Source organism: Amphiura filiformis, chromosome 17 (genome assembly GCF_039555335.1).
Source record: "Amphiura filiformis chromosome 17, Afil_fr2py, whole genome shotgun sequence".
In the NCBI taxonomy this organism is placed as follows: domain Eukaryota; kingdom Metazoa; phylum Echinodermata; class Ophiuroidea; order Amphilepidida; family Amphiuridae; genus Amphiura; species Amphiura filiformis.
In genome coordinates, this window is record NC_092644.1 from 46,541,779 (window position 1) to 46,569,593 (window position 27,815).

General features: G+C 36.7%; 2 protein-coding genes across 3 annotated transcripts in view; both read right to left on the minus strand.

The window, feature by feature from the left end:
* Positions 1 to 24,327, minus strand: part of LOC140137879 (kynurenine formamidase-like) — a 46,545-nt gene extending 22,218 nt beyond the window's left edge. The window contains exon 1 of one of the 2 annotated variants that reach the window (XM_072159684.1): positions 24,147 to 24,327. The gene's annotated coding sequence lies outside the window, so the exon portion shown is untranslated. Of the gene's footprint in view, positions 1 to 3,588; positions 3,716 to 24,146 lie in introns of those variants that run through there. The other variant, XM_072159683.1, reaches the window with a different exon arrangement.
* LOC140137242 (uncharacterized) overlaps positions 9,433 to 27,815 on the minus strand; it is a 54,360-nt gene continuing 35,977 nt past the window's right edge. The window contains 4 exon segments of the mRNA XM_072158890.1: positions 9,433 to 10,985; positions 11,437 to 11,508; positions 14,424 to 15,908; positions 19,584 to 19,828. Coding sequence (XP_072014991.1) covers positions 9,967 to 10,985; positions 11,437 to 11,508; positions 14,424 to 15,908; positions 19,584 to 19,828 — 2,821 coding nt within the window. The 3' untranslated portion in view covers positions 9,433 to 9,966.

Consider the following 27,815-nt stretch of genomic DNA (forward strand, 5'->3'; position numbering starts at 1 on the left):
GCGGAACGGTCTTTTGTCTACCTCTCTGTTTGTAAAAACAAACCAGGAGGTCGAAATCGTCCTCCTCGCCGAATACGAAAGTCAGCGTAATAGTACGGCACTATGTAATATGTACGCCAGCGTGTGCGACTGTGCATTAGGGTGATTCACAAAAAATGAAATTGGTATTTTTCAACGGGACACCCCCTCATTTTGTTCATTTTGATAATAAAATCATACCTGCAAAATATGAAAAAAAAATTCAAAAAAGTTTAGGGGTGCTACCGGTCAATGAACTTTTGTACACAATGTCAATGGGATTTATGAGCCATTTTCTTTACAACACAAAAAAGCAATGTTAATTTTCCCTGATTGTGCCAAAAATATTTGATCATAGTGTGAGTAATGTCCTTAAAATAAATGCTAAAGAAAATTGTAAAAATGTTAACCCGCTTTCCAGAAAATTGCATTTTTGTGAAAACTGTTACATTTGGGGCAAGGCAGTTGCTGGAACAGCCAAAATATTATGGTACTTGGCTAATATAAAGTTGTGTTTATGGGGCTCTAGTTCTTTCTTTTTTTTTTTTAATGTTTTTTTGTTTGTTTCTTTGTTTGTTTTTGCTTTGTTTTGTTTTTACTTGATCATGATTATGTGTTGTTTTGTTTTGAATGTGTGTAGGTTTGTAATTTTATGTAAGTGTAGTGTAATGTTTAATGTGTAATCCAGTAGTAAATGTGTCTTAGCCACTCTACCTCTTGTCACAAGTAGTTTTGAACTGGCCACTATCCAATGTTGTGACCCCAATTTATATACATTTCTTTTCAACCATGGTGAATCTAATCCTTCCTGTGGTCATTCAATTCAAACAATACAAATCTTCATCAGGTATGGCCATAATGACCACCCCTGATACAGATGTATGGATTTTGATAGTTACTATTACATAAGATTTCAAAAGCTGGTATCACCATTGGGGTAAACTAATATGTGAAGAATTTTAATTTTTTTTTATCAACAGTTCAGTTCAATAAGGTATAAATTTGGGGTGCCTGGTGGGATTCAGGGATATCCCAGGGTATTCTTTTCTTGAGCTACACTCCCTCTGTCACTTTTGAAACATTTTTTATTATTACAGTCAACTATGAACTTTAATTTGGTAAAAACCCATGTTTTCACAAAGTTAGGTATATCATTGAACATTTACTTCAGTTTTGCAAGCCTGGTAGACTTTTTAGGCCCTGAAATAAGCGTTTGAAATTTTTGACAAAAAATCCCATTTACTTTGTGTACAAAAGTTCATTGACCGGTAGCACCCCTAAACTTTTTTGAATTTTTTTCATATTTTGCAGGTATAATTTTATTACCAAAATGAACAAAATGAGGGGGTGTCCCGTTGAAAAATACCAATTTCATTTTTTGTGAATCACCCTACTGTGCATGCATAACAATGAAGTGAATCCAACCATGCCAACGCACTTGATTGGTTAGTACTGTATCCAAGGTCGTGCGTTCGCGTTGTAGTTTGAAATACCCAAAATATGATCACGGTTGCATCGAATACACCTGTCTGTTGAAAGCTGTGTTCATTGAAAATGAAATTTCCACTATAATCTATTTTGTATGCATGTATGAATATGTTAATTGTTATACATGATAATAAAACTAAAGTATGGCTGCCTTCTTGAAATCATGATGTAGGTATCCCAGGCAAACCTTAGTTAACACGTTTGCTAGTCAGCGAAATTCGCCGAGACCGGGGCCAAACACAATGCTAGGGACAGGCAAATCTGAGCGAGGGCGCTATTTATTTTACTTGATAATAAAGCCCTATGTAAATCTGTGCCATTTTGTGCCACTGAAAACACCATTTTTGGAGAAAATGATGAATAAAACCAAAATTAATCTGTTTCAGATGCTCTAGTTTGCATTGACAACAGATTCAATGCTTTAGGAAGCAGAATGCAACATTGACTTCACTTTTGAATATTTTTTCTGTGAGATATGCCTTGGTGAAAATCACCGTTTTGGTCAAAAAGGGGGTCAGAAAGGGGCATTTTTGGGAAAATTATATTTTGACCCAAAATTCATCTTCTGACAAAAGGGAAACATGGTTTGACAAAAACTTTCATCCTTTTCACATAACAATTCCAGTTTACTTATTTGCTGGGAGAAAGCACTTTTTTGTTATATTGTTTTTGCCTAAAATGGGCCCAAAATGGCCGAAAAATGGCAAAATTTGACCAAAATTAGCACAAAAATCACTTTTTACCACCTTAAAATTTGAATTTTCATACAAAATTTCACAGATGTGTTGAAAATGATAACATACATAATATTCAACAAAAATTAGATTAAATTACAGTGAAAACAAAAAATTGACAGGGGGGCACAAAAATTATCAAGTCCCCCATGCACTCCTATGGTAAGTCTTAGGCCAATGGAACTCGATTATTAGTTTCCGATTGGATGCTTGAAAAAAAGGACGAGGTCGCTATTTCATTATTCATTATTCGGTCTCTTTTCATTATCCATTATGTCAACAAAATCAATGATTTTATGAACAGCTTTCTCCAAATTTGGGTTCCCCACCAGTACCAAAGTATATATTGTTGATGAAAGACCATCTCAAAACCGGTATTAATGCTTAGATCATCTTTACAGACATTTTGCAACAGATTGAGAAAAGATTTGAATTTTTGACTTTTGTCATTAAAATGAAAAGAAATTTGCAATTTTTGTAATCACTAGAAACATGATGAGGTAATCCTTAAATTTCCATTATTTACTACATCCTCTACCCCTACAACTAAGAAAAACTGCTGATTATGATCAGCAGGGGATGTCAGACATTTTGAGAGTTTCAATTTTGATTATTTCCATTTCAATTTTCAGATATTTCACTTTTTTATGAAAATAATGAAAGTTTTGGTCAAATCGAAAAAGTGATGCGGGCGGTCAATAGGAAACTAACAATCGAGTTCCATTAGCCTTATCAGAGAAAATGGCCCAATGTTCCGACAGTAATTTCGTCATAACTTCTTCACTTAGCAATACAGTAGAAGGTTGGTTTTGGTGTCAAATTGTTTCTGAGAAGTTCTCTCTTCCAATAAACAACAATTCATGTTAATAGAATTAATTTGAAATTTTTATGCCTGTCCCATATTTACATAGAAATTTGAATTTTTTTCGAGAACAGGTCGGTGAAGGAAACCTACATAAATATGTTTTCTATACTTCACTTGCCCAAATATATGATTTTTTATGGTGATAATCAAGTCGCATATGGAATTTTAGAGGATTTTGATAGCAGTTCCATTAAAAAAGCTGCTATCGCCATGAGACTAAGATCTAGAAACACCCCTAAATGCCGTTTTGGGGAATTTTGCTAGCAGAATCTTTTTGATGAAAGTCAATCTTTGACAAGATGTAACTTTGTTACGGAAAGTGCTATGACAAAAAAATGTTTTCAGTTTTGGCTTTCTTTGCTCAAGGGCTTTAATTTGATATGTAAAATGATGCAGTTTGATGGCAAATTTGAATTCACCTGGCATACCTACATGATGCATGACATGAAAATAAATGCCATATTTAATTCTAAAGTATCTTACCGTATTTTCAAAGACAAGCACTAACTTCATAGGAAAATTATGAAGTTAATGTATAATTCGAAAATCTGCAGGGGTCATTGGACACCTTCTTAGGCTAGAATTTGTGTAAATACATGCAGCAGCTGCAGAAATCTTCGCAAAATTCACGCTAATTGTAGCCTGTCACCCATTTACAGACACTCGTACACATACGGCCCATTTCCATTCCGTCATAAGTAATTTCGTACCCCCATTTTGTCAGTGCAAGTGGTGTAGGACACCGTGTAGGCTAGTTTTGGGAAAGAAAATTTGTCTAGCTATTTTGAAATTTCGTAATTTATTAGTAACCGTCTGTGAATTTATGCATCCACAAGGTTTATTTTAATAACTTTGCGACTTTGCCTGCAAAAAGTTTACCCTTAGGCCCTTCACAATTGAATACCTGAGTGGAAGATGGGCCCAACTCCATCAAAACTGTTTTTGAGATATTAAGAAAAAACTTAATATTTGAAAAAGTTTTACAGACAGAATGTTTTCATTTTCTGGGGACCTTTAATACATGAACTAGACTATGCCATAGTCTATTTTTGATGTTAATCATGATGAAAGCATTCAGTTGAACTCGAAATTATACTGATATTAATTACATCAAAATACTAGTATAAAATTGTTATGAAAAAGTATTAGTGACAGTAAAAGTAAAGTGTACGTAGGCTTATATTATTGAATGCAACATATCATAATGTCATAATTGTATTGGCACTTCAATACTGAACAATTCTGATTTTAGAATCTGCCAGTTTATTAATCGCGAAATTCCAGGTTAAAAATAGACTATGGACTTTTGATTTTAAACGGGATTTTGAATGGGCAAAGTCCCTAACACTCACACTGTCAATCATACTTGTTTATCAATCAAATTTAACCGCAAGCAAATACGAGACACGTTCATGCACTTATTGACGCGTTCATGCAATTACACAACACAAAGGCGGGGTAGGCCACATACTTGTGTACCATATAGTTTATATTAATGGTAATGACAGGTACCAGGAGGATTTAAACCATAACGAGATCGGGGCGCCCAATCACAAGCCAGATCCATTTAAAGATGCATTACATCATGGCCAATTTTAGTAGGCCAGATTTCCGACAATCTCATCCATAGAAGCTCATAGACAGCCGTGTTAAGCATGAAAACCGCAATCCAATGTCAGTAGTCCACTTGGGAAGCTAACAAACCGAGGGATCGAGTAGGGCGACTGAAAAGAACAGATGTGAAAATCTATCAATAGTGTGCACACATTAATTAAATCAGAGTTTTAAGCTTAAATACAATATCCAGAGTATGCACAATAGGCAAGTGGACTACGGGGTAGTCTATACATGAACATTAGGTTGGTTGAAATTCGAACCCATAAACAGTCACTTAAACTTATCTCCTCCCCGCAAGTTGAGTAGCTAGGGCCGTAAATGCAAGAAATAAATTGCCCTCCTCCCTTTGAGAAAATATTACATGGAAAAACAGTGGCATGATCGACGGGAATTATAAATAAACATAATTTGTAACCAGGTTCGCCGTCGCAAATGATAAAGGAGACAAAGTGATCCCGCCTGGGAATCGAACCCAGGAGTCAGGACCTCAGCTTTACGAGACCTGCGCCTTAACCACTGGGCCACAGGAGCCTCATGATTAGGCTGGTTGAAATTCGAACCCATAAGCGGTCACTTAAACTTATCTCCTCCCCGCAAATAGCCCATAGTAGCTAGGGCCATAAATGCGGGTTCGATTCCCAGTTTGCGCGAGTTGGCAACCCGCTCATTTTTGTTAGGCCTAATTTGGGTATGCTGAACTAAAATCTGTTGTCGGCAACGTTTCCCTCTCCTCTTCTCTACAGTCACAGTGGGAACAACAAAATGTGTATACTAGGTATTTTAAGGATTACGAAGAAGTAAAAAAAAAAAAAAAAGCATCTGGGTGTATGGGGAACGATAGCGGTGAACTAGGCTAAAATGAAATCCCTCCAAGGTAAATTGTCGCACCTATTTTTTGAAAATCATCATCAAAACAAATAATTTGATATTGGTACAAAATTAAGAATATCTTGGATGCCCCCCCCCCCCTATTATTGAAAAAATTTGCCGGGGCCTCATAAGGCCTACCACTAATTAATTTTGGTTAATATAAGTTGAATACTGCCTTAAAATGTTCTTTCTATTGATTTTGTGCTGAAATGCGTGTGAAGCGCTTGGAGGCTTCATCGCTTGGAGGGGCACAGAATCGATGCTGAATCGGTCAATTTGGCGCCCCCTAAGGGTGGCGCCCAGGGCACGTTGCAGTAAAATTTGATTATTACTGGGTGAGAGTCACTGTGACTGTTTTAAATTTGCCGTGTTAGTTAGGCCCCGATCACTCAGTGTGCAAATTGAATGGCGCATACCAGTGATCATGGCAGCTGCAAAATTCAGTCCCGATTTACTTCCGTGTTCTGATTCAGGACTGTTCTGATTGTATGGAAAGTACGTGCCATACGGCTGAGCAGTTTTGCTGTCTCTCTCTATCATGCCACTCGCCGCCTGGTGATTTGCAAGTCTTTTAAAGTGTCACATTAATATGGACCAGTGTAACATCAAATTTGGATTCGGACCTGATCAACAGTTCTGTAACTTCCCCTTATTGTTAGGTTTAAGGCATCAATGTATCGGATTTCAATAGGGGTAGTTGGTAATAATGGGTGCTGTCAATATCTGTCAACAAAGGCTGTATGAGACAATTATATGGAACACAAGCAAATGAAAAACAGAAAAACAAACAAACACCGGTGGTCAAGCGCCCCTCTGTGGTAATTTATAGCCCAGGCTTCAAAACTCACAATTCACTGCAAAGCACCAAGGAAACCAAGAATTATATTCAATTGTTACGTATTATTTTTCAGTTACACACTTTGTATTGAATAACCCTAAAACTATTGTCATGTCAAATGTGTCTAAGGCCGTGTGTCCTGAACTCGTCACCCTTATCACAAATATTATTAATTTTTATACCAATCAAGTTTCTAATTAGATTATCTCCACAATTATCAACCCTAAACTAGCAAAAGTATACATTTTTGAAAAGCTGAAGGCATAAGCAATTCACTAGTACCTTTCAACTCATTATACAGGGTGACCTTCAAGTTATACAGGGTGGAATAAAAATGATTCAGATAAAAAATGGGATACTTAATGCATTGCTTATTACCAACTTGCAGTAATAAACTGGAAGTAAACAGTATTCATTTGGTTAGAGGATAGGGGGAGCCTACTGACTTTGGAAGAAACCAAAATCACAGCTGTTTAGTAATCTCGGAATACAGGGAGTCCAAAGGATGTTAAAATTATTTACAATTCAACCAATTTTGAACTGAAACATTTTGCCCCTAACCCATACAGAAAAAATAAGTCCATATTTAGATTCCTCATTAAATTTCGATTCAGAAAATCTATACTTCGACTATGATACGATAAGTAATTAAGATTTTACAGTAATTTTTAGATTTTGAAGACATCCGCATTACTTACTACAGTGTTTAATATGAAAACGGGTAGTTTTGTATGGATAAGTTTGTATTTTCTTGACTAAACCAATCATAAATGATTAAAAACTATTAGTAGACTTGTTTAGCTAATAGCTCTGTCAACAAAGGCTGTATGAGACAATTATATGGAACACAAGCCCCGGGACACAAGCAAATGTAAAACAAACACAAACAAACACTGGTGGTCAAGCGCCCCTCTTACTCGTGTCTATAGTGGTAATTTATAGCCCAGGCTTCAAAACTCAATTCACTGCAAAGCACCAAGGAAACCATGAAAGTGGTAATTTATCAATTGTTACGTATTATTTTTCAGTTACACACTTTGTATTGAATAACCCTAAAACTATTGTCATGTCAAATTTGTCTAAGGCCGTGTGTCCTGAACTCGTCACCCTTATCACAAATATTATTAATTTTTATACCAATCAAGTTTCTAATTAGATTATCTCCACAATTATCAACCCTAAACTAGCAAAAGTATACATTTTTGGAAAGCTGAAGGCATAAGCAATTCACTAGTACCTTTCAACTCATTATACAGGGTGACCTTCAAGTTATACAGGGTGGAATAAAAATGATTCAGATAAAAAATGGGATACTTAAAGGGGCATTTCGTGATCCACAGCCTCATCCCCCCACTTTTCTCAAAAAAAAAAAAGTTGAGATTTTTATATCACTGGAAACCTCTGGCTACATAATATTTATGTACAAAATATTTCTTGCAGATTAATTCGTTTTGCAAAGATATCGTGAAATTTGAATTTCGTTCTGGTGCACCAGAACGAAATTACAACGCATTGTCTATGGAGCAGTGTAATACACATAATCATGCATAACTCGCAAAGCGCAAAATCGGAATCAACTGAAATTTTGGAATTAGGCTTTTTTCGAGGATATGTACTGAAAAATGTCATAAAAAGAGGATGCTAGGATCATGAAATACTCCTTTAATGCATTGCTTATTACCAACTTGCAGTAATAAACTGGAAGTAAACAACATTCATTTGGTTAGAGGATAGGGGGAGCCTACTGACTTTGGAAGAAACCAAAATCACAGCTGTTTAGTAATCTCGGAATACAGGGAGTCCCAAAGTATGTTAAAATTATTTACAATTCAACCAATTTTGAACTGAAACATTTTGCCCCTACCCATACAGAAAAAATAAGTCCATATTTAGATTCCTCATTAAATTTCCCTTCAGAAAATCTATACTTCGACTATGATACGATAAGTAATTAAGATTTTACAGTAATTTTTAGATTTTGAAGACATCCGCATTACTTACTACAGTGTTTAATATGAAAGCGGGTAGTTATGTATGGATAAGTTTGTATTTTCTTGACTAAACCAATCATAAATGATTAAAAACTATTAGTAGACTTGTTTAGCTGTACGGTCATGAGTATTTTAGATGCTAAATAGAGTCCAAATCCAATTTACAGCCTTTACAGAAGCAGACTGCACTAAAAATATCAATCCCATAGAGTTTGTGTGTACCTCATCCCCCACCTCCGCCACCCGGCCATCCTCCTTTGTGTCAGTATTACAAAGGCTGAAGAATTTCTTTTTACAGGGTTGAAAGCGCATTTTATTTAGCAATAAAATGAGACCACAAGCATGATAATAACTTATTGCTTGGCAGAGATATCATCATTTAATTGGACTCAACTTTGGAAAAACGTAACATCGCCACCTTTTTTGGATGGCGAATTCAAGACGCCCCACCTCCACATCCCCCACCCTGCCATCCTCCCTTGTGTCAGTATTACAAAGGCTGAAGAATTTCTTTTTACAGGGTTGAAAGCGCATTTTATTTAGCAATAAAATGAGACCACAAGCATGATAATAACTTATTGCTTGGCAGAGATATCATCATTTAATTGGACTCAACTTTGGAAAAACGTAACATCGCCATCTTTTTTGGATGGCGAATTCAAGACGCACAACCCTAAAACAGTTGCTACATTCAATGGCATTCAATGCACTGGAATGGTAACTCACCAATGTGTTGTTTCAAAATTGATATCAATGCATATGACATGGTTTTTCACCTGTGTGAACAGTGTGCCGTGTCAATTCTGTCATCCATCTATAACACTTGCCACATTAAAGTGCACACGAATGATTTCTCACCAGTGTGAATGCATTTGCATGTTGTCAAATTTGATTTTGCTGCAAAACACTTGTCACACTCCTCCTTGCATTGGAATCAGGTATGTTGCAAGCGGGGAGCCTCACCTTTTTGCAATTTTTTCACTGTTTTGAACTTTTGTGCAACTTTTTTTTGCAGCTTCATGACGCGCCCACTTTTTTGTCACCTTGCTAATGTTTGTTCGGTTTATATAAGGTGGAAAAAATAAGACTCGTAACACTGTGTATTGATATGGCGTGCACGCTGTTGGGCGCAATGCTTACGCTAGGTGTGCGTTGCGTAATGCGGAAATTTCCGCCTTTAAACTTTACGCACCTGATTGGAATGGTTTTTCATTAGTGTGAACTAGTGCGTGTTGTGTCAAATTAGACTTCAATCTAAAACACTTATCACTACAGTGAATGCGTTTGTGGTGTTTCAAAAAATGTGATGTTGATGCAAAACACATGTTACATTCTGTAAAATGAAATGGTTTATTGCCAGTCAGTATGAATTCTTAAGTGCCCTGTCAAATCTGATTTTCTTTGTCACACTCTACGCATTGAAATTGTGTTTATCACCTGTGTGAAAGCATTTGTGTTTTGTCAAATTTGATTTCACTGTAAAACACTCAACTCCATTTTTCATGAGTGTGAATACGGTAATTGTGTGTTGTGTCAAATGAGCCTTCAATCTAAAACAAATGCCACATTCCATGCACCGGAATGGTTTATCACCATGTGAATGCGTGTGTGTTTTGTCAAATCATATTTCCATGCAAAACACTTGCCACATTCCATGCACTGGAATGGTTTATCACCAAAGTGAATGCGTTTGTGTTGTGTCAAATCTGATTTTGATGCAAGATATTTACCACAATTATTGCATTGGAATAGTTTTTCACCAGTGTGAATTTTTGTGTGTCTTACCAAAATAGACTTCAATCTAAAACACTTGTCACATTCCATGCACTGGAATGGTTTATCACCAGTGTGAATGCTTGTGTGATGTGTCAAATCTTGTGTTGATGCAAAACACTTGTTGCACTCCATGCATTGAAATGGTTTATTACCAGTATGAACTAGTGTGTGCTGTGTCAAATGAGTCTTCCTTCCAAAACACTTGCCACATTCCATGCACTGGAATGGTTTATCTCCAGTGTGAATGCGTTTGTGTTGTGTCAAATCTGATTTCCTTGCAAAACACTTGCCACATTCCATGCACTGAAATGGTTTTTCACCAGTGTGAACTAGTGTGTGTCGTGTAAAATCCATCTTCAATCTAAAACATTTGCCACATTCCGTGCACTGGAATGGTTTATCACCAGTGTGAACTAGTGTGTGCTGTGTCAAATAAGTCTTCCTTCCAAAACACTTGCCACATTCCATGCACTGGAATGGTTTATCTCCAGTGTGAATGCGTGTGTGTTCTTTCAAACTTGATTTCCTAGCAAAATACTTGCCACATTCCGTGCACTGGAATGGTTTATAACCAGTGTGAGTGTGAGTGTGTTTTGTCAAATCTGATTTCCTTGCAAAATATTTGTCACACTCAGTGCATTGAAATGGTTTATCTCCAGTGTGAAGTAGTATGTGTCGTGTAAAATCTGTCTTCAATCTATAACACTTGCCACATTCCCTGCACTGGAATGGTTTATCACGGAGTGGATGCCTTTGTGTTGTGTCAAACGTGATTTCCATACAAAGCACTTGCCACACTCAATGCACTGAAATGGTTTATAACCGGTGTGAACTTTTGTGTGTCGTGACAATTCTGTCTTCAATCTAAAACACTTGCCACATTCCATGCACTTGAATGGTTTGCCACCAGTGTGAATGAGTTTGTGTGTTGTCAAACTTGATTTCCTTGTAAAACACTTGCCACATTCTGCACAATGAAATGGTTTATCACCAGTATGAATGCATATGTGTCTTGTCCACTCCGATTTCCACATAAACCGATTCCCACATTCCATGCAATGGTATTGTTTATCACCCTTGTCAATTCCTGTATGTTCTGTCCAATGTGTCTTTGGAACAAAACATTTCCTACTCTGAATTGGTTTATCACCAGCGGTTTCTTGTATCTGCATAGGAAATATCTCACGATGCTTTTGCCTTGTCTGGTGTCTTCTTTTGTGTTTTTTATATTGATCAAACCATTGCCACCATCGTTTGCAGTAATGACAACGGAAAGTTTGTAACTTGGAAGTCGTCTCCATTGCAAGTCATCTGTAAACAAACAATCCAGGAATTATAAATTAAGAAATTTCTTTTTGCTTTCTTTTTTAAATGCTGATAGGATTCATATTATACAAATATATACTGCCATAGGTTCTGGTTGTTATGAGACCAACTGAAGGTTTCAAAATCTGTTTTACTTTCATTGGGATAATGTTGGTGCACAAGTTTCCATTCACTGGAAAATGTGTTAATAATCGTTTATGAGGTTTTTGGTCCAAAATTTCAACAATAAGCTAATTCGATAAATCAGAACAGAGTGCATTGTGGGTAATATTCTTGGCCAGTATTGGGGATATAATAACACAATCCTCCCATAGACAGCTGTAGGAATGGACTTTGACTGATCGGGAATTCTTGTGATTTTATTTGTCATTTACAACGTTGGTACTTCCAAGGTAGGTTCAAACTATCTTTGTATGTTATATAAAAGTTCTATGGGGACAATCAGACCCAACAACTTGCCAAAAAAAATCAAAAATGTTTTTTGAAAAGTGCAAAGTTCATCACCATTGAAATACTGTGTGAGGCCTGGCTGTGATATCCCAACAGACTTTCACCCACAATGCACTCTGTTCTGAATTATCGAACTTGCTAATTCCCATTCAAACATTCGGGAAACTGAAAGCACATGATCACATTAGCTTATTCTGTTGTAAGGTTCCATTTATACGTATGTTACCCATCGCGTATACAAGCGCAATGTCAAGTGTGTGCATAGGACCTGTGGAAAATAAAATGCACTGGACGGTTAGCAGTATGCTAAAACTAAAAGGAATTCTGCAAACAATTACAGTATGACTAGTAGTTGGGTGGCCACATGAAAATTTCAAACCTTATCCTTGGAGTTACTTTTTTGCCCTGGGTATCAGGCGTGTCCATGGACTCACAAAAAGTACCCTAAACAAGTATTTTTGAGACTGGATAAGTAGCGTGATTTGCTACCCTAAACAAGTTTTTTCCCCAACCCTAAACTAAACTAATGCAATTATTACCCCTAAACAAGTAAACACACAGAAACAGGTGCTTTTTATCTTAAATAAGAAACTGCTGCCTTCAGTAGATTTTACCTACTGCAGGATTTATAAAGTCTAACCCAGGGAGTGTAACTGATGAGCTTGCTGTACAATCAAAAAATTAGAGGGTGCTATCAACTGGGAAAAATAAAGTTCATCTTTAGCGCCCATAGAGTCTGAGACTAGCAGCTGCCCTGCTATTTAGATTAAATCCTTAGTTACAGTGGAGCTTTTCCCATAATCCTTTGCAGTCTTACATTCAACTATGCGACGAAGCTTGGCGTGAGACAGAGGCACAAAATACCAGACTTGGCAAAATTACCACGGAGCACATCCCTGAGGGATATGTACCGAGGTCCATAGGAAAATATTAGATTTTTCACAATGCCGCAACATATCACCAATGCCGACATATCACCAATGCAAAGTTATTAACCTCATTCATAAACGTCACTTTCATCTCTTCACTTTACAGACCTGAAATTGTGTCTTTGAAAAAATATATCTGTTTTTAGCTTTAAAAATCTGAAATTATTTAAACGTTACATTTGGCCAAAGTCGACTCAAAACAAATGATGATATCTCTGTCAAGCAAGAAGGTATTGTCATGCTTGTGGTCTCATTTTATTGCTAAATAAAATGCACTTTCAACCCTGTAAAAAGAAACACTTGAACTTTTTTAATACTGACACTGTGCTTCATAGAATTCAGAATGGGCAGGGTGGCGGTGGTGGGGGATGTGGTACACACAAACTCTATAGGATTGGTATTTTTAGTGCGTAATCTGCTTCTGTAAAGGCTGTAAATTGGATCTGGACTCTATTTAGCATCTAAAACACTCATGGCCTTACAGCTAAACAATTCTCCTTTTTGTTTTTAATAATTTATGATTGGTTTAGTCTAGAAAATACAAACTTTTCCATACAAAACTACCCGTTGTCATATTAAACACTGTAGTAAGTAATGCAGATGTCTTCAAAATCTAAATATTACTGTAAAATGTTAATTACTTATCCTATCATAGTCAAAGTATAGATTTTCTGAAGGGAAATTTGACGAGGAATCTAAATATGGACATATTTTTTCTGTATGGGTTAGGGGGAAATGTTTAGGTTCAAAATATGTTGAGTTGTAAAAAATCTAACATACTTAGGGACACCCTATATTCCTAGATTACCAAACAGCTGTGATTTTGGTCTCTTCCAAAGTCAGTTGGCTCTCCATATCCTTTAACCAAGTGAATGTTGCTTACTTCCAGTTTATTTTAAATGTATAAGCAATGCATTGAGTGACCCATTTTTTATCAACATCTTTTTTATTCCACCCTGTAACTTGCAGGTCACCCTGTATAATGAGTTGAAATGTATATATTTGAATTGTTTATGCCTTCAGCTTTCCAAAAATGTATACTTTTGCTAGTTTAGGGTTGATGATTGTCGAGATAATCTAATTAGAAACCCGGTTGGTGTAAAAATTCATAATATTTGTCATGTAACGCTAAGGGTGGCGAGTTCAGGACACACGGCCTTACCACTCTCCATGCACTTGGAATGGTTTTTTCACCAGTGTGAAAATGTTTGTGTTGTTTCATAGGTAATTTCCTTGTATGAAACTTTACCACATCCATAATCCATTTCATGCACTGGAATGGATTATCACTACAGTGAATGCCTTTGTATTGTTTCAAATTGGATGTTGATGCAAAACACATGTCACATTCTGTAAAATGAAATGGTTTATCGCCAGTCAGTACGAATTCTTAAGTGCCCCGTCAAATCTGATTTTCTTGGAAAACATTTGTCACACTCTACGCATTAAAATTGTTTATCACCAGTGTCAATGCATTTGTGTTTTGTCAAATTTGATTTCACTGTAAAACATTTTATTTGTTAATGCCAATGTGTTTTGTCAAATCTTGTGTTGATGCAAAACACTTGTTGAACTCCATGCATTGAAATGGTTTATTACCAGTATGAACTAGTGTGTGTTGTGTCAACTGAGACTTCCATCTAAAACACTTGCCACATTCCATGCATTGAAATGGTTTATCACCAGTATGAACTAGTGTGTGTTGTGTCAAATGAGTCTTCCTTCCAAAACACTTGCCACATTCCATGCACTGGAATGGTTTATCACCATTGTGAATGCCAATGTGTTTTGTCAAATCTTGTGTTGATGCAAAACACTTGTTGCACTCCATGCATTGAAATGGTTTATTACCAGTATGAACTAGTGTGTGCTGTGTCAAATGAGTCTTCCTTCCAAAACACTTGCCACATTCCATGCACTGGAATGGTTTATCTCCAGTGTGAACTTTTGTGTGTCTTGTCAAATGTGATTTCCTTGCAAAACACTTGCCACATTCCATGCACTGAAATGGTTTTTCACCAGTGTGAACTAGTGTGTGTCGTGTAAAATCCGTCTTCAATCTAAAACATTTGCCACATTCCGTGCACTGGAATGGTTTATCACCAGTGTGAATGCGTGTGTGTTGTGTCAACTCTGATTTCATTGCAAAATACTTGTCACACTCGGTGCACTGAAACGGTTTATCACCAGTGTGAATGAGTTTGTGTCGTTTCAACTGTGATTTCCTTGCAAAACACTTGCCACATTCCATGCACTGAAATGGTTTATCTCCAGTGTGAACTAGTGTGTGTTTTGTCAAATGTGATTTAAATGCAAAACACTTGTCACACTCAGTGCATTGAAATGGTTTATCACCAGTGTGAACTATTGTGTGTCGTGTAAAATCCGACTTCAATCTATAACACTTGCCACATTCCCTGCACTGGAATGGTTTATCACCAGTGTGAATGAGTTTGTGTTGTGTCAAATGTGATTTCCATACAAAGCACTTGCCACACTCAATGCACTGAAATGGTTTTTCACCAGTGTGAACTTTTGTGTGTCGTGACAATTCTGTCTTCAATCTAAAACATTTGCCACATTCCATGCACTTGAATGGTTTGCCACCAGTGTGACTGCATCTGTGTGTTGTCAAAATTGATTTCCTTGCAAAACACTTGCCACATTCTGCACAATGAAATGGTTTATCACCAGTGTGAATGCGTATGTGTCTTGTCCACTCCGATTTCCACTTAAGCCACTTCCCACGTTCCATGCAATGGTATTGTTTATCACCTATGTCAATTCTTGTATGTTCTGTCCAATGTGTCATTGGAACAAAACATTTCCTACTCTGAATAGCTTTATCACCAGTGGTTTGTTGTATCTGCACAGGAAATATCCCCCAATGCTTTGTCTGGTGTCTTCTTTTGTGTTTTCTGTACTGATCAAAACAGTTACCACCATCGTTTGCAGTAATGACAACGGAAAGTTTGTAACTTGGAAGTCGTCTCCATTGCAAGTAATCTATAAACAAACAATCCAGGAATTATAAATTTAGTTTTCTTTTTGCTTTCATTTTAAATGATGATAGGATTCATATTACACAAATATATACTGCCATGAGAGGTTCTGGTGTCCAACAAGATCCCAATTTTTAAAACATTTTGTTATGAGGCCAACTGAAGGTTTCAAAATCTGTTTTACTTTCATTGGGATAATGTTGGCACACAATTTTCCATTCACTGTAAAATATGTGTTTATCGTTTATGAGGTTTTTGGTCCAAAATTTCAACAATTACAAAAATACTGAAAGCACATCATCACAGTAGCTTAATTATTCTGTTCCTTTTATACATGTTAACCATCGCGTATACAAGCGCAATGTCATGTGTGTGCATAGGACCTATGGAAAATAAAATGCACTGGACGGTTAGCACGTGTTTTGATGAAAAACACATGTCTCATTGTGTGTTTATCGCCAGTCAGTATCAATTCTTAGCGTCCTGTAAAGTCATATTTTCTTGGAACACATTTGTCACACTCTACACATTGAAATTGTTCATCACCGGTGTGAAAGCATTTGTGTTTTGCCAAATTTGATTTCACTATAAAACTTCGTTTTTCACCAGTGTTAATAATTGTGTGTTGTGTCAAATGAGCAATCTAAAACACTTGCCACATCAGTTCGGGGGAACTCGTAAGGGTCAAAACCACTCAAAACGAGCAAATCCTGTCGCAACCATTCAACTTAATATATTGTACCAATGTGGATCGTAATAATAAGGAAATGATCTTGTAATATCTGGTTATAATATCTGAAAATTCAAATTCATCATTCATCATCATTCAAATCGTATTATTTTGGAAGTAGCGATGTTTAGAAGTTGGCTGAGTGGTCAAAACCCCTATATCGCAAATCATGAACTTCACATATTTGTGTAATGTGCTTAAGGGCTGGGGTATGAGCGTTTGGACAGTATTTATTTTGGGACATTAGAGCACATCAGACATATCGAATTGCATTCTGAATATGAAGAATGTCATTCTGATATCAAATAATTTTGATTTTTGAAATTAGCAATTTAATACACATTTTATGGCAAATCATTAAAAATTGATATTTTTGATATTTAACAGTACTTGAAGTAAACTTTATAAATCTGATGATTTATACTTAAAGTGTATGTAGGTGGGATGAAAAGCCGACGATCAATTGAAAATTTTGACCTTTAAGTATTGAAGATATGGATTTTTTCCCAAAACACCCAAAAAATTAGGTCTTTTGGGAAAAAAATCCATATCTTCAATATGAAAGGTCAACATTTTCAATTGATCGTCGGCTTTTCCTCCCTGCTACATACACTTTAAGAATATATCATTAGATTTATATAATTTACTTCGAGGACTGTTATATATCAAAAATTTGAAAAATATCAAATTTTTATAATTTGTTATAAAATTTGTATTATATTGTGATTTTAAAAATGAAAATTATTTGATATCAGAAAGACATGCTTCAGATTCAGAATGCAATCGATAGGTCTGAGGTGCTCTCATGTCCCAAAAAAATACTGTCGAAACGCATAATAAACACTCATTTTGGATCCCTTAAAAGGAAAATGAATATGCTTTGAAGTAGTATTTTATGTAATTTATAGTGTATTCCTACAAGAAAAAAAAGGAAAACACCATCCCTAAATTGTAAAAGATGATTTATTTACAATTGAAATTTGTCGCAATACTTCGTGTTTAACCTACGTTACATGGACATGTTATCTAACCCTTGATAACCTTTTAATCAATTTAGGTATCAGGTTTTGCCTTTATAATGTCAAATTAATAACGTGGAAATAATATTCATGACTGAAAATGTAATGTGGGTATCCATATGACCGTATGGTTAAGGAAAGTAACCTACGTTACCAATTTTCTGAAAATCAAACAGTAGAATATATACCTGGTAGGTAGTAAACATTAACATGTGATACCCTGATAAAAGTGAAATAATTTTGTTGCACTGAACAGAACATGTGGAAATTTTAGAGTTTAAATGAAACAGCTGTTACTGAAACATACGTTACCAGTATTTGAACGATCATGATTAAATTTAAGAAAATCACAACAGACTCCGCCTGCCTGTAATTTTTATTCCATTTAGCGCCCTGCATGGCCAGCATTGTACAACATTTTTATTTTTTGAGTTCTATGAGTATGTAAACGATTTGTAACATACGTTACCATTCTTAACAGTGACACAATACAATATGAGGAAGCATTATGGAAATTATTTGGTGGTATATGTCAAACACATTAAACAAGAAACTTTTTGATCCAATACTTGCATAAGATTCTCTAAAGTACCAGATAATAGCAGAATTTTACGAACCAGTAGTAACGTATGTTACAGGAGTAAAGTGAAAAGCAGATGTCATGGATGAACAAAGTTCCTTTAAAACCCATTTTGTGGAAGAAGGGCCCAACTCCATGGAGTTGGGCCTTTCTTCCATGAAAACTATGATTAAGTGTACGTGGAAGACTATTTAGAGAGTGGATTCTAGTCCTTCTTTCACACACAAGGAAGAACAATCTGTTGGCAATAAAATACTGGGTCTAACTCATTTTTGTAAAAAAAATGGGAGTTGGGCCCTTCTTCCACTCAGGTATTCAATTACTAATATCGTTTGAAACGAGGGATTATGTAATTTATGAGACGCGTACGTCTCTGAAATATGATACTGTATGTGACATGACGCTTCAAGAGTATTTGATATCAGAGACGTCCGTGAATCTGTGATATATGAGTGCCCCAAACTGATATTCCATGCACTTACCAGTGTGAATGAGTACATGTCTTGTCATATCTGATTTTGATGAAAAACATTTGCCACACTCTGTTCACTGAAATGGGTTTTCACCAGTGTGAATTAGTGTGTGTCTTGTGAAAATAGACTTCAATCTAAAACACTTGTCACATTCCATGCACCGGAATGGTTTATCACCAGTGTGAATGCTTGTGTGATTTGTCAATTCTGATTTCCTCGCAAAACACTTGCCGTGCACTCAATGCACTGAAATGGTTTATCACCAGTGTGAACAACTGTGTGTTGTTTCAACTCTGATTTCGATGCAAAACACTTAACACATTCCATGCACTGGAATGGTTTATCACCAGTGTGAACAACTGTGTGCCGTGTCAATTTTGTCTCAACTCTAAAACACTTGCCACATTCCATACACTTGAATGGTTTTTTTTGCCTTAACTCGAATGGTTTGCCACCAGTGTGAATGCGTGTGTGTTGTGTCAAATCTGATTTCCTTGTGAAACACTTGTCACACTCGGTGCACTGAAATGGTTTATCACTGCAGTGTGAATGAGTTTGTGTTGTTTCAACTGTGATTTACATACAAAACACTTGCCACATTCCATTCACTGAAATGGTTTATCACCAGTGTGAATGCGTGTGTGTCTTGTCAAATGTGACTTCTGTCTAAAACACTTTTCACATTCCATGCACTTGAATGGTTTGCCACCAGTATGAATGAGTTTGTGTTGTTTCAAATGTGATTTCAATGTAAAACACTTGTCACACTCTGTGCAATGAAATTGTTTTTCACCAGTGTGGATACGTATGTGTCTTGTCAACAATGATTTCCACATAAACCGCTTTCCACATTCTATGCAATGGTATTGTTTATCACCTGTGTCAATTCCTGTATGTTTTGTCAAATGCGTCTTTGGATCAAAATATTTCCCACTCTGAATGCACTGAATTGGTTTATCATGAGTGGTTTCTTGTATCTGCACAGGAAATATCCCCCAATGTATACGCCTTGTCTTGTGTCTTCTTTTGTGTTTTCTGTACTGATCAAAACAGTGCCACCATCGTTTGCAGTAATGACAGTAGAAAGTTTGTAACTTGGAAGTTGTCTCCATTGCAAGTAATCTATAAACAAACAATCCAGGAATTAAAAATTAGCTCCGACAAACAATTTTTATGTTTTGCCTTTCCAAAAATGGATCAGGCTAAAACAGGACGACCAATAACAGAAGTGCAAATCACAATCTGTGCTAATATGGTAGCGTGCAATCAAAATATGACGGCCAGTGTTCTCGCAATTTGTTTGACGTTCAACACAGCGCACGAGGAGGTTACTAATATTTACGCCGATGGCGCGAGGACCACTGTGGAATATCACATGTAGCAAGGTCCGCATTCAGCGTTTGGGTTTTGGCAAATAAATAAAAATGATTGGATCGCATGTATCGCGTATATTAATGAGGTTATGAATCATGGTCTGGGAAATTCAACATTCACATGTATTGCAATCAAGAACACATTTAACTAATGAAATATGTTTTGAAACAAAAAATCTCATTAATTAATTGTTTAACTCAATTGCTAATTAGTGCTAATCACCCAAATCTGTCGTCTAGAGTTTACACTAGCCTCAAAATCGGTCAAAGTAAGTCCTTGAAAAGTCTAACTGTCTTAAATTTCACAGGTATTGCAATCAATAACACATTAGGGGGGTACTGCACCGCTGCCCAATTTTGTGCCTATTTTTTGCATTTTTCTCAAAAATTATAGCGCATTGTTGACAAGTAACTATACACACTACTGCAGTCACCAAGTGACTGGCCGGGCAAGCGACTCTCCTGTGGCATGAGGTCGGTGATCGTGTGCATCGTGTATTTTGGGGGCTTTGGGGCACCAGCCCCGGGTCAAAGCGTAAGGCGGAAGAAGAAGGGCGGACAAAAAGAGGCGGCGGAAGAAGAAGGGGTGGCAAAAAGAATTAGTAAAGAAAAAAGGGGCGGAAAAATTGAAACAACTGTACTATACATTGTACATCAAACGCCTATAAATACTTTTTTTTTTTTGCTCTTCACTTTTTCAAACGACCGTACAAAAATGGGGCAACCTTTTCGGGCTGTTGACGAAGGGGCGGCAAAATTGAATTTTCATCAGCCCCCCGGGGTAGGGGCGGCCATGGTACGCCACTGGTGTGCATGGCAAATACGTTTACTACATGTCAATCGAACTATAGAATAAAAGTTATGTTCATTTGAAACAGATTTGGTGACTTTTCGCTCAATTTGCAAAAGTGTATAAACTTTTTTCCTGGCGTTTTTCATACCAAATGACATACATTATATGACTACTACTACTAGTATTACTAGGGATGTCCACTGTCAATACATTTTCTGCTAGAAGAGTTTCCTACTGGCTGTGTGTGTGCACTCACCCATGTATTGTCTATGCAAACACACACCCATGCACTAAGTCCAAGCCCTGATAAATGGTAACAGTAGGCCTACTTGTTGTGGTCCAATTTATAGGTCTAAAACAGGGTGTTTCAAGAAATTCTTTATTCCACTAGATAACATTAACCAAAGTCTTTCCTGATTGGTCATTAAATAGAGAGGACCTTCCTTTATCAAAGGATCAACTTTTTTTAAAGAAACTAATAATGAGATGAGAACAACAACGTAAGAAATTAAAGAATGTTTAAGCCTACCAAAACCCATCTCAAATTATGCACTTCTGACTACCATGTTCATTTCATATGCTATCCATTATGGCTTCCATGCACACACAGTACATTTGTATATATTGCTTGATAAAGATAACCTTCGAGCCTTGGAGCAAATTTCTCAAAATTGGTGTTTATTATTATTATTATTAGTGATTAATGTTACCAAACTTATATGTAATGATGAAATATAATCATTTTTGAAGATAAAATGTGCTGACCATAAAAGATTGAACAATGTTTAAGTCTCCCTATATTCATTTGAAATAAAGCACTGATTGTCCATCTCCTCTATGGAGATATGTTCCATGGCAGCCATCAATGATCATGCTTGAGGTTCCAGATAATGCTAGTTAATAAATACATTTTAAAACAACAAGTTCTTAAAATTGCACTTTTTGGACTTACAACTTTTTAACATGTTCTAGGAGCCCTATATAAAACTGTGACACTCGAAAGGCCATATCTCTGGAATGAAACGTTTAAGATTATTTAAATGACAAAATATTTCTTTCATCAATTCCTAGCCAATAAGTTATAGGATTGAATCAATTTAAAAGAACTTAAATTTTTAGTGGACATGCCTACTGCTATATAATGTTCTGACCCGACCCAATTTCAATATAGTATTCCCACCTGTCACTTCTCTAATCCAGTATTATGTAACATAACCCTCACTATGAGAAGATGTAAGGAAAAGGAGATAGATCCAGCTATCCTCAAACAAAATATGTGTGCTGCCGCTCATTCAAAAGTAATCACGCTATTTAGGTTTAACAATAAAATACGACAAAGGGGTTCAAACCCATGATAGGTGTGATACACAAGTTGCTGCTTACTAGTTTTAGGGAAAGGTCAGTGTCTGTATATCATCATACTATGCATGCATAAAGAGTAAAAGACCCTAACATCCAGTTAGATTTCAAATAAAATATGACCAAAGTTCCACTGCAAATTATAAATACACACGTTTGACGTTTCATACTTTTCTCTATAGAAACAATTGAAATATTTCAAATTCTTGAGTGCAAATCGGTCAACCGTGAGCGGCCTCGCACATCATAATTCATATCAAAGCCTAGGCTACTGCAAGTACATGTAAGATATCTAACTATGTACATGTACTTGAGAATCAAGGACTCTGAATAGGTGCAACCGGATTACCTACAGGATTATCTCAAGTATATAATTCCGTTAACCCTCCTCTTCCTTACATCTTCTTAGTCCTAAACCTTAAGCATCATTTTCCGAGGCGTGGAAGTACACCAAATTGGTGTCTATGACCTTTGACATTCTTTTGTGGCAAGTGACATGCAGGTCCGTATGCAGGGGGAAACATATATACAAAAAGTCCAAAATTTCAGAATTTACGAGCGTAGCGCGCAAAAAAATTGGGTTTTTTACGCTCTTTTGGACAAAAAAGGTCCAAATTTTGTCCACTTTTCACAAAATTGCCCCCTCTCTTGGAAAAAAGTCCACTTTTTTCAAAATCAGCACCCCCCAAGTGAAATCCTGCGTACGGGCCTGGTGACATGGTCTTTCAATTCACGCCGAGTGTCCTTAACAGGCTTGACTATGCTTCAGTGGTCATGAAAGAATTCAAAAGATAACCTCTGCCCCAATAATCCCAAGCTATTGTCTGAAACTGCACCACAGAAGATGTATGGTAAGAACTCAGTCCTCAAATGATAGTCATATTATGATATAATGACCAAAAGATAAGTGACTGGCTATCATTGAGGACTGAGTTCCGCAGTCTAACATTTTCTCTGGCTTGCCTCTAATACCCATGCATGATGTACATGTACCTACATCTAAAAACGAGGTTCCTCCATTAAACTAAAACATTGGGGATTTTGCAGTGCAGTACTATTACGCTGACTTTCATATTCGGCGAGGTCGACCTCCTCGTTTGTTTACAAACAGAGAGGTAGACAAAGGGTCTGTCAAAACTGTTCCGCTTGTCCAAATACTCAAGACTTGAGTAAGTACAATGTATCAAAAGTACGGTCCACAAAAATAGAGTGATTCACGCAACGGGATTAAAAAACTGTGAAGTGGGACCATGTTAGACTTGCTTGCCAGTCCTATATACGCCGTACCTATGTATATTAAGGACTGGCTTACGCCATTTTGGATGTCAATGGGAAATACACACTTAACGATTTGCGCCGGTTAGAAACTTGAAAATTTTATCAATGTAGGCCTACATTGTATATAAAAGTGCATGAGTGGTACCAACCTTATTGTGCTTGCTAATTTAAAACTCGGTTGAAACAAAATTAAGGATCGATTGCATTTTAGTGTCCAAAAGGCAAAATTATCGTCAAAGTTCTGCGAAATCGGCACCCTTGCGAAGGGTTCAGAATTGAATCGAGGAGCGAAAATATCCGATTTTGCGATCAAAAACACAAAATTGCAACTTTAAACATACTATTGGCAAAAGACATTATTACCAAACAATATAGAATAAAAAATTTGACATCATTTTTTCAAAATATTGAAGAAATTTGCTCACTAGACATCGAAAAAAAGTCGCAATCCAATTCCCGTTCAAGCGCGTGAGAAACTGAAAGTGCATAATCCCGACTAGACCATGTGCTTCTTTTGTCCACTTTGCCATCAAGATTTCGAATGAAAACAGTTCAGACCCAGAACAAGATCATGTCAGAAATTAATATTTTGTTCTGGGTCTGATTATTCGGACTAGGGATTTTGCTATCTTCTTACCGTATAAAAAACAAAACTTCAGTGGAAAAATTGCGAAGTTAATGCAGAATTCTAAGATCAGCGGGCGGATACAACACATTGGATAAGCTTCGCTTTGTTAGGAGAACAACACTTGAAGACTTTGAAGACTGTCATGCAGCCGTTGCAGCGTTATGCATCAGTTTTTTGTACACAAACCCTGATACAAAATTAACCCAAACCGAACTTCCGGCAGATTTCAGGCTAAATGTAGCCTGTCGCCTATTTGTCGACACTCGTACATGCTCGGCCCATTTGTATTCCGTCCAAAGTAATTTGTACCCCGTTTTGTGCCAGTGCTGGGGGCCCGGGAGGAGGTACCTTGTTTTTCAGTTATTTTTGAGTGATATGGGACTCCAACATCAAAAGATACGGTAATCAATGATGATTATAGGCTACAATATGAACATGCAGGTTAGATAAGAGCCTGAGTGCAATAATTAGGCCTATCTGGCGATGAATGGGCCTTTTAAAGCTGTTCAGTGTCATTTGTTTTTCATTTTGGCTACTTTTTGTCTGATTGGTTTTATTTGTCTGCTATGTGCACAGTGATTTTCATCCCTTCCAGTGTACTTTTGTACTGTTTTCCCGACACTTTTGTGGGCTCTGGAATAGAGAGTTCCCGTGTTTTCAAGCGGAGCGGACTACAATAGTGTTTATAACGTGATTCGCACCGCCGTATTCCTCATTCCTTTGATTTGGTCAATGACCCTATTGGTGCTACATTCTACAAAATAACATTTGCCAATTATTACGCGAGTGTTGGTATTCTGAAAATTGTAAACAGAGTTTAGGTTTCCCTCCAAGATGGCGGGTAACCCAAAACACAGGAACTCTCTATTGGCAAGTTGGCCATCGAACTTGTTTTTTGCCTGATTTGTACACTGATTGTTTGGCAATATCCCGGGTAATATTGTGCTGTTTATGCAGTGATTTTCATCACTCTTTATAGTGCACTTTTGTAATCCCATTGATCTGTCTTTTAGCAGGTAGTGTGTTTTTTTGCTTCTTCTGCTTCTGCTTGAATACTTTCCAACACTCCAAGTGGAGTCAAGAGGGAAGGAATCTAGTGTGTGCGCACTAGTGAAGACTGCTTAGATGCGTTTTAGGATGTGATCTTGTATGCTTTTCTTAAATGCTAATGGGTCTGGTTGCTGAGTAAGTGTTGCTGGTAGAGAATTCCACTCTTTGATAGTTCTTGGGTAGAAGGAGTACCGTATTTGAAAACGTCCTTGTTGACTTGTAATTCTTGATATGAATTTGCGTGGCTTCGTTTAGTAAGACGGTGGGTTGGTTGTAGTATGTTTTGTACTGGCAGGGCCAGATGACCCTCTCTGGCTTTCTGTAGTATGGAAAGTCTATCTATCTTCCTCCTGTCAGCAAGTGTCTCCATGTCTAAGTCTTTCATTAATTTGGTAACCTTTATAAAGGTTTTCAATGTTTCTCCTACCCTTTTAAGTTACACAAAGTCTAACCCACCCAAACCTTACTAGTACATGTAAACAAGCCTGGCCCACTAACCTTTAACTTAACCCAAAATCCTTGCCTTGCCCTTACCCCCAAAAGGGAATTAGCAGAGAAATTGATTTCACCTGAAAATCGGACCTATATATTTAATGTTTTTAAATGCATGTTAATAATGTTTTAATTACTTTATTTTCCCTCATTTGTTATTTTTATTGCTAACAAAATAAAAGAGAAACCTCTCACATAATTTTGGAAATTTTAACAAAATACAGTTTTTTTCTTGCAGGTTAGAAATTTGATAAAAAGGTCACCATACAAAATGCATGCATGGACCTATTTATCAGATTTCTAACCTGCACCAAAAAAACTGTTGCATGCAAGAAATAAATTCTTACCCAGAAGAAAAAGCTTGTGCACTTTTTAAATGTTTTTTTTTTGTATTTTCATAATTTTAGAATTGTTTTAAATTTCCAAAATTATGTGAAAGGGTTCTCCTTCAGTATAATTTTCCATAAAATGTCATTTTGATGAGATGAGGCTAATAAAGTTATTATATATTAATGCATTTACCAAACATGCCAATACAGGTCCGATTTCGGGGTTCCCTTTTGGGGGTTGGGGCAAGGGTGTTAGGCTTGTTGGGCATGGGTGGGTTTGTATACATGTACTAAGGTTTGGGGAGGGGTTAGAGTTTGAGGGTAGGAAAAAGAGAATAAAAAAAATAACCGTGAATTTACACTCATAGTTTAGCACTTCTGTGATTTTTAGTTATCGAACTTTGCCTACTTCTTATGCCTACATTTGCTGTTTTTGTCCCCCTGCATACTGTCTATAGTCTGTACTTTACTTGTTTCCCCACATCAAGTTGGTGTACTCTTTTTCTTTCCTGTTGTTCATTCAAGGTATCCTCTTTATTGATCCTTGATGTGTCCTCGTCCATTGGATTCACCATTATCCACTTTTACTTTTTAAGTGGACTCATTTTGGAAGGCAATCATGCATTATGAAAAGAAAAGAAATCCACAGCTTATAATCGATTTAAACCAGTGATCCATTACTTCGATGCTTATGAATCCAGTTATGTCTTTCTGCTAGGCCACAGAGGCAGTTGGATGGAGAAGCCCAAATACCGTATATAAAACATAATCAGGATTGTTGATTTTTTTGACATTTTTTATTCAAATCTCATTGTTTTTATTCAAATCTATTTTTTGGAATGCTAGACATATATGTGAGACGATCTGGTCCACGGGGGCCAAACGCGGCAAATTTGAAACTGAGATAAAGGGAAAAATATGGGGTAAAAAACAATAAAAAATTATAAAATACATAAGAAAATACACATAAAAAACTTCATTACTTTAGACCTTTGGAATTTTCAGTAAATGATAGCCTATTGTATGTATAATGTAATAATTACAGTAAAATGCCTCCTTTGGCCCCATGGACCAGATCGTGTCACATATGCGCATTGTGCAATTCTATCGGGTATTTATATAAAAAAAATCAAAACATGTTTTTGCATGTGAAAATTTGAAAGAAAACATTTGGTAAAATCATGCAAAACACTTAATTGCCACGTTTCAGATTGTGGCAGCTTATGGACAACCAAAAACTTTGGTGGACAACCAGAAATTAGAACCGGTTTGTTCGTGGGACAACCCCTTTTATTTTCTTAATTCGGACACTGGTTTTTCACCAGTGTGAACAAGTGTGTGTTGTGTCAAAATGAGACTTAACTCTAAAATATTTGCAACATTCCATACACTGAAATGGGTTTTCACCAGTGTGAATGCATGTGTGTTTTGTCAACTCTGGTCAGGGCATAGGAAAAATATTTCCTGTCTGGGAACTTAAACTATGTTGGTTTAAATTTTCTGTGAAATTCATGAGTGCCTTGTCGCTCGCCTTAACGATTGGGGTCCAGGGGCTCAAAAAGCTTAAAAACTCATGGATTTTAGACTTTTAAAGTAAGAAATCACCATTCTGAGGCTCTAATTCAGGCATGAGAGTGAGCTTTAAAAAAAAAAAAAAACTCTGAAATATCATACCTGCCAACATTGAAAACCTAGAAAACAGAGTACATGATGAACGTAGGGCGCGAAGCGCCCGTAGTATCGCCTCTGACGGCGGGGTTGAGGGGGCGAAGCCCCCCAAAGCTAAAGGGTTTCTACACTGTAAAAA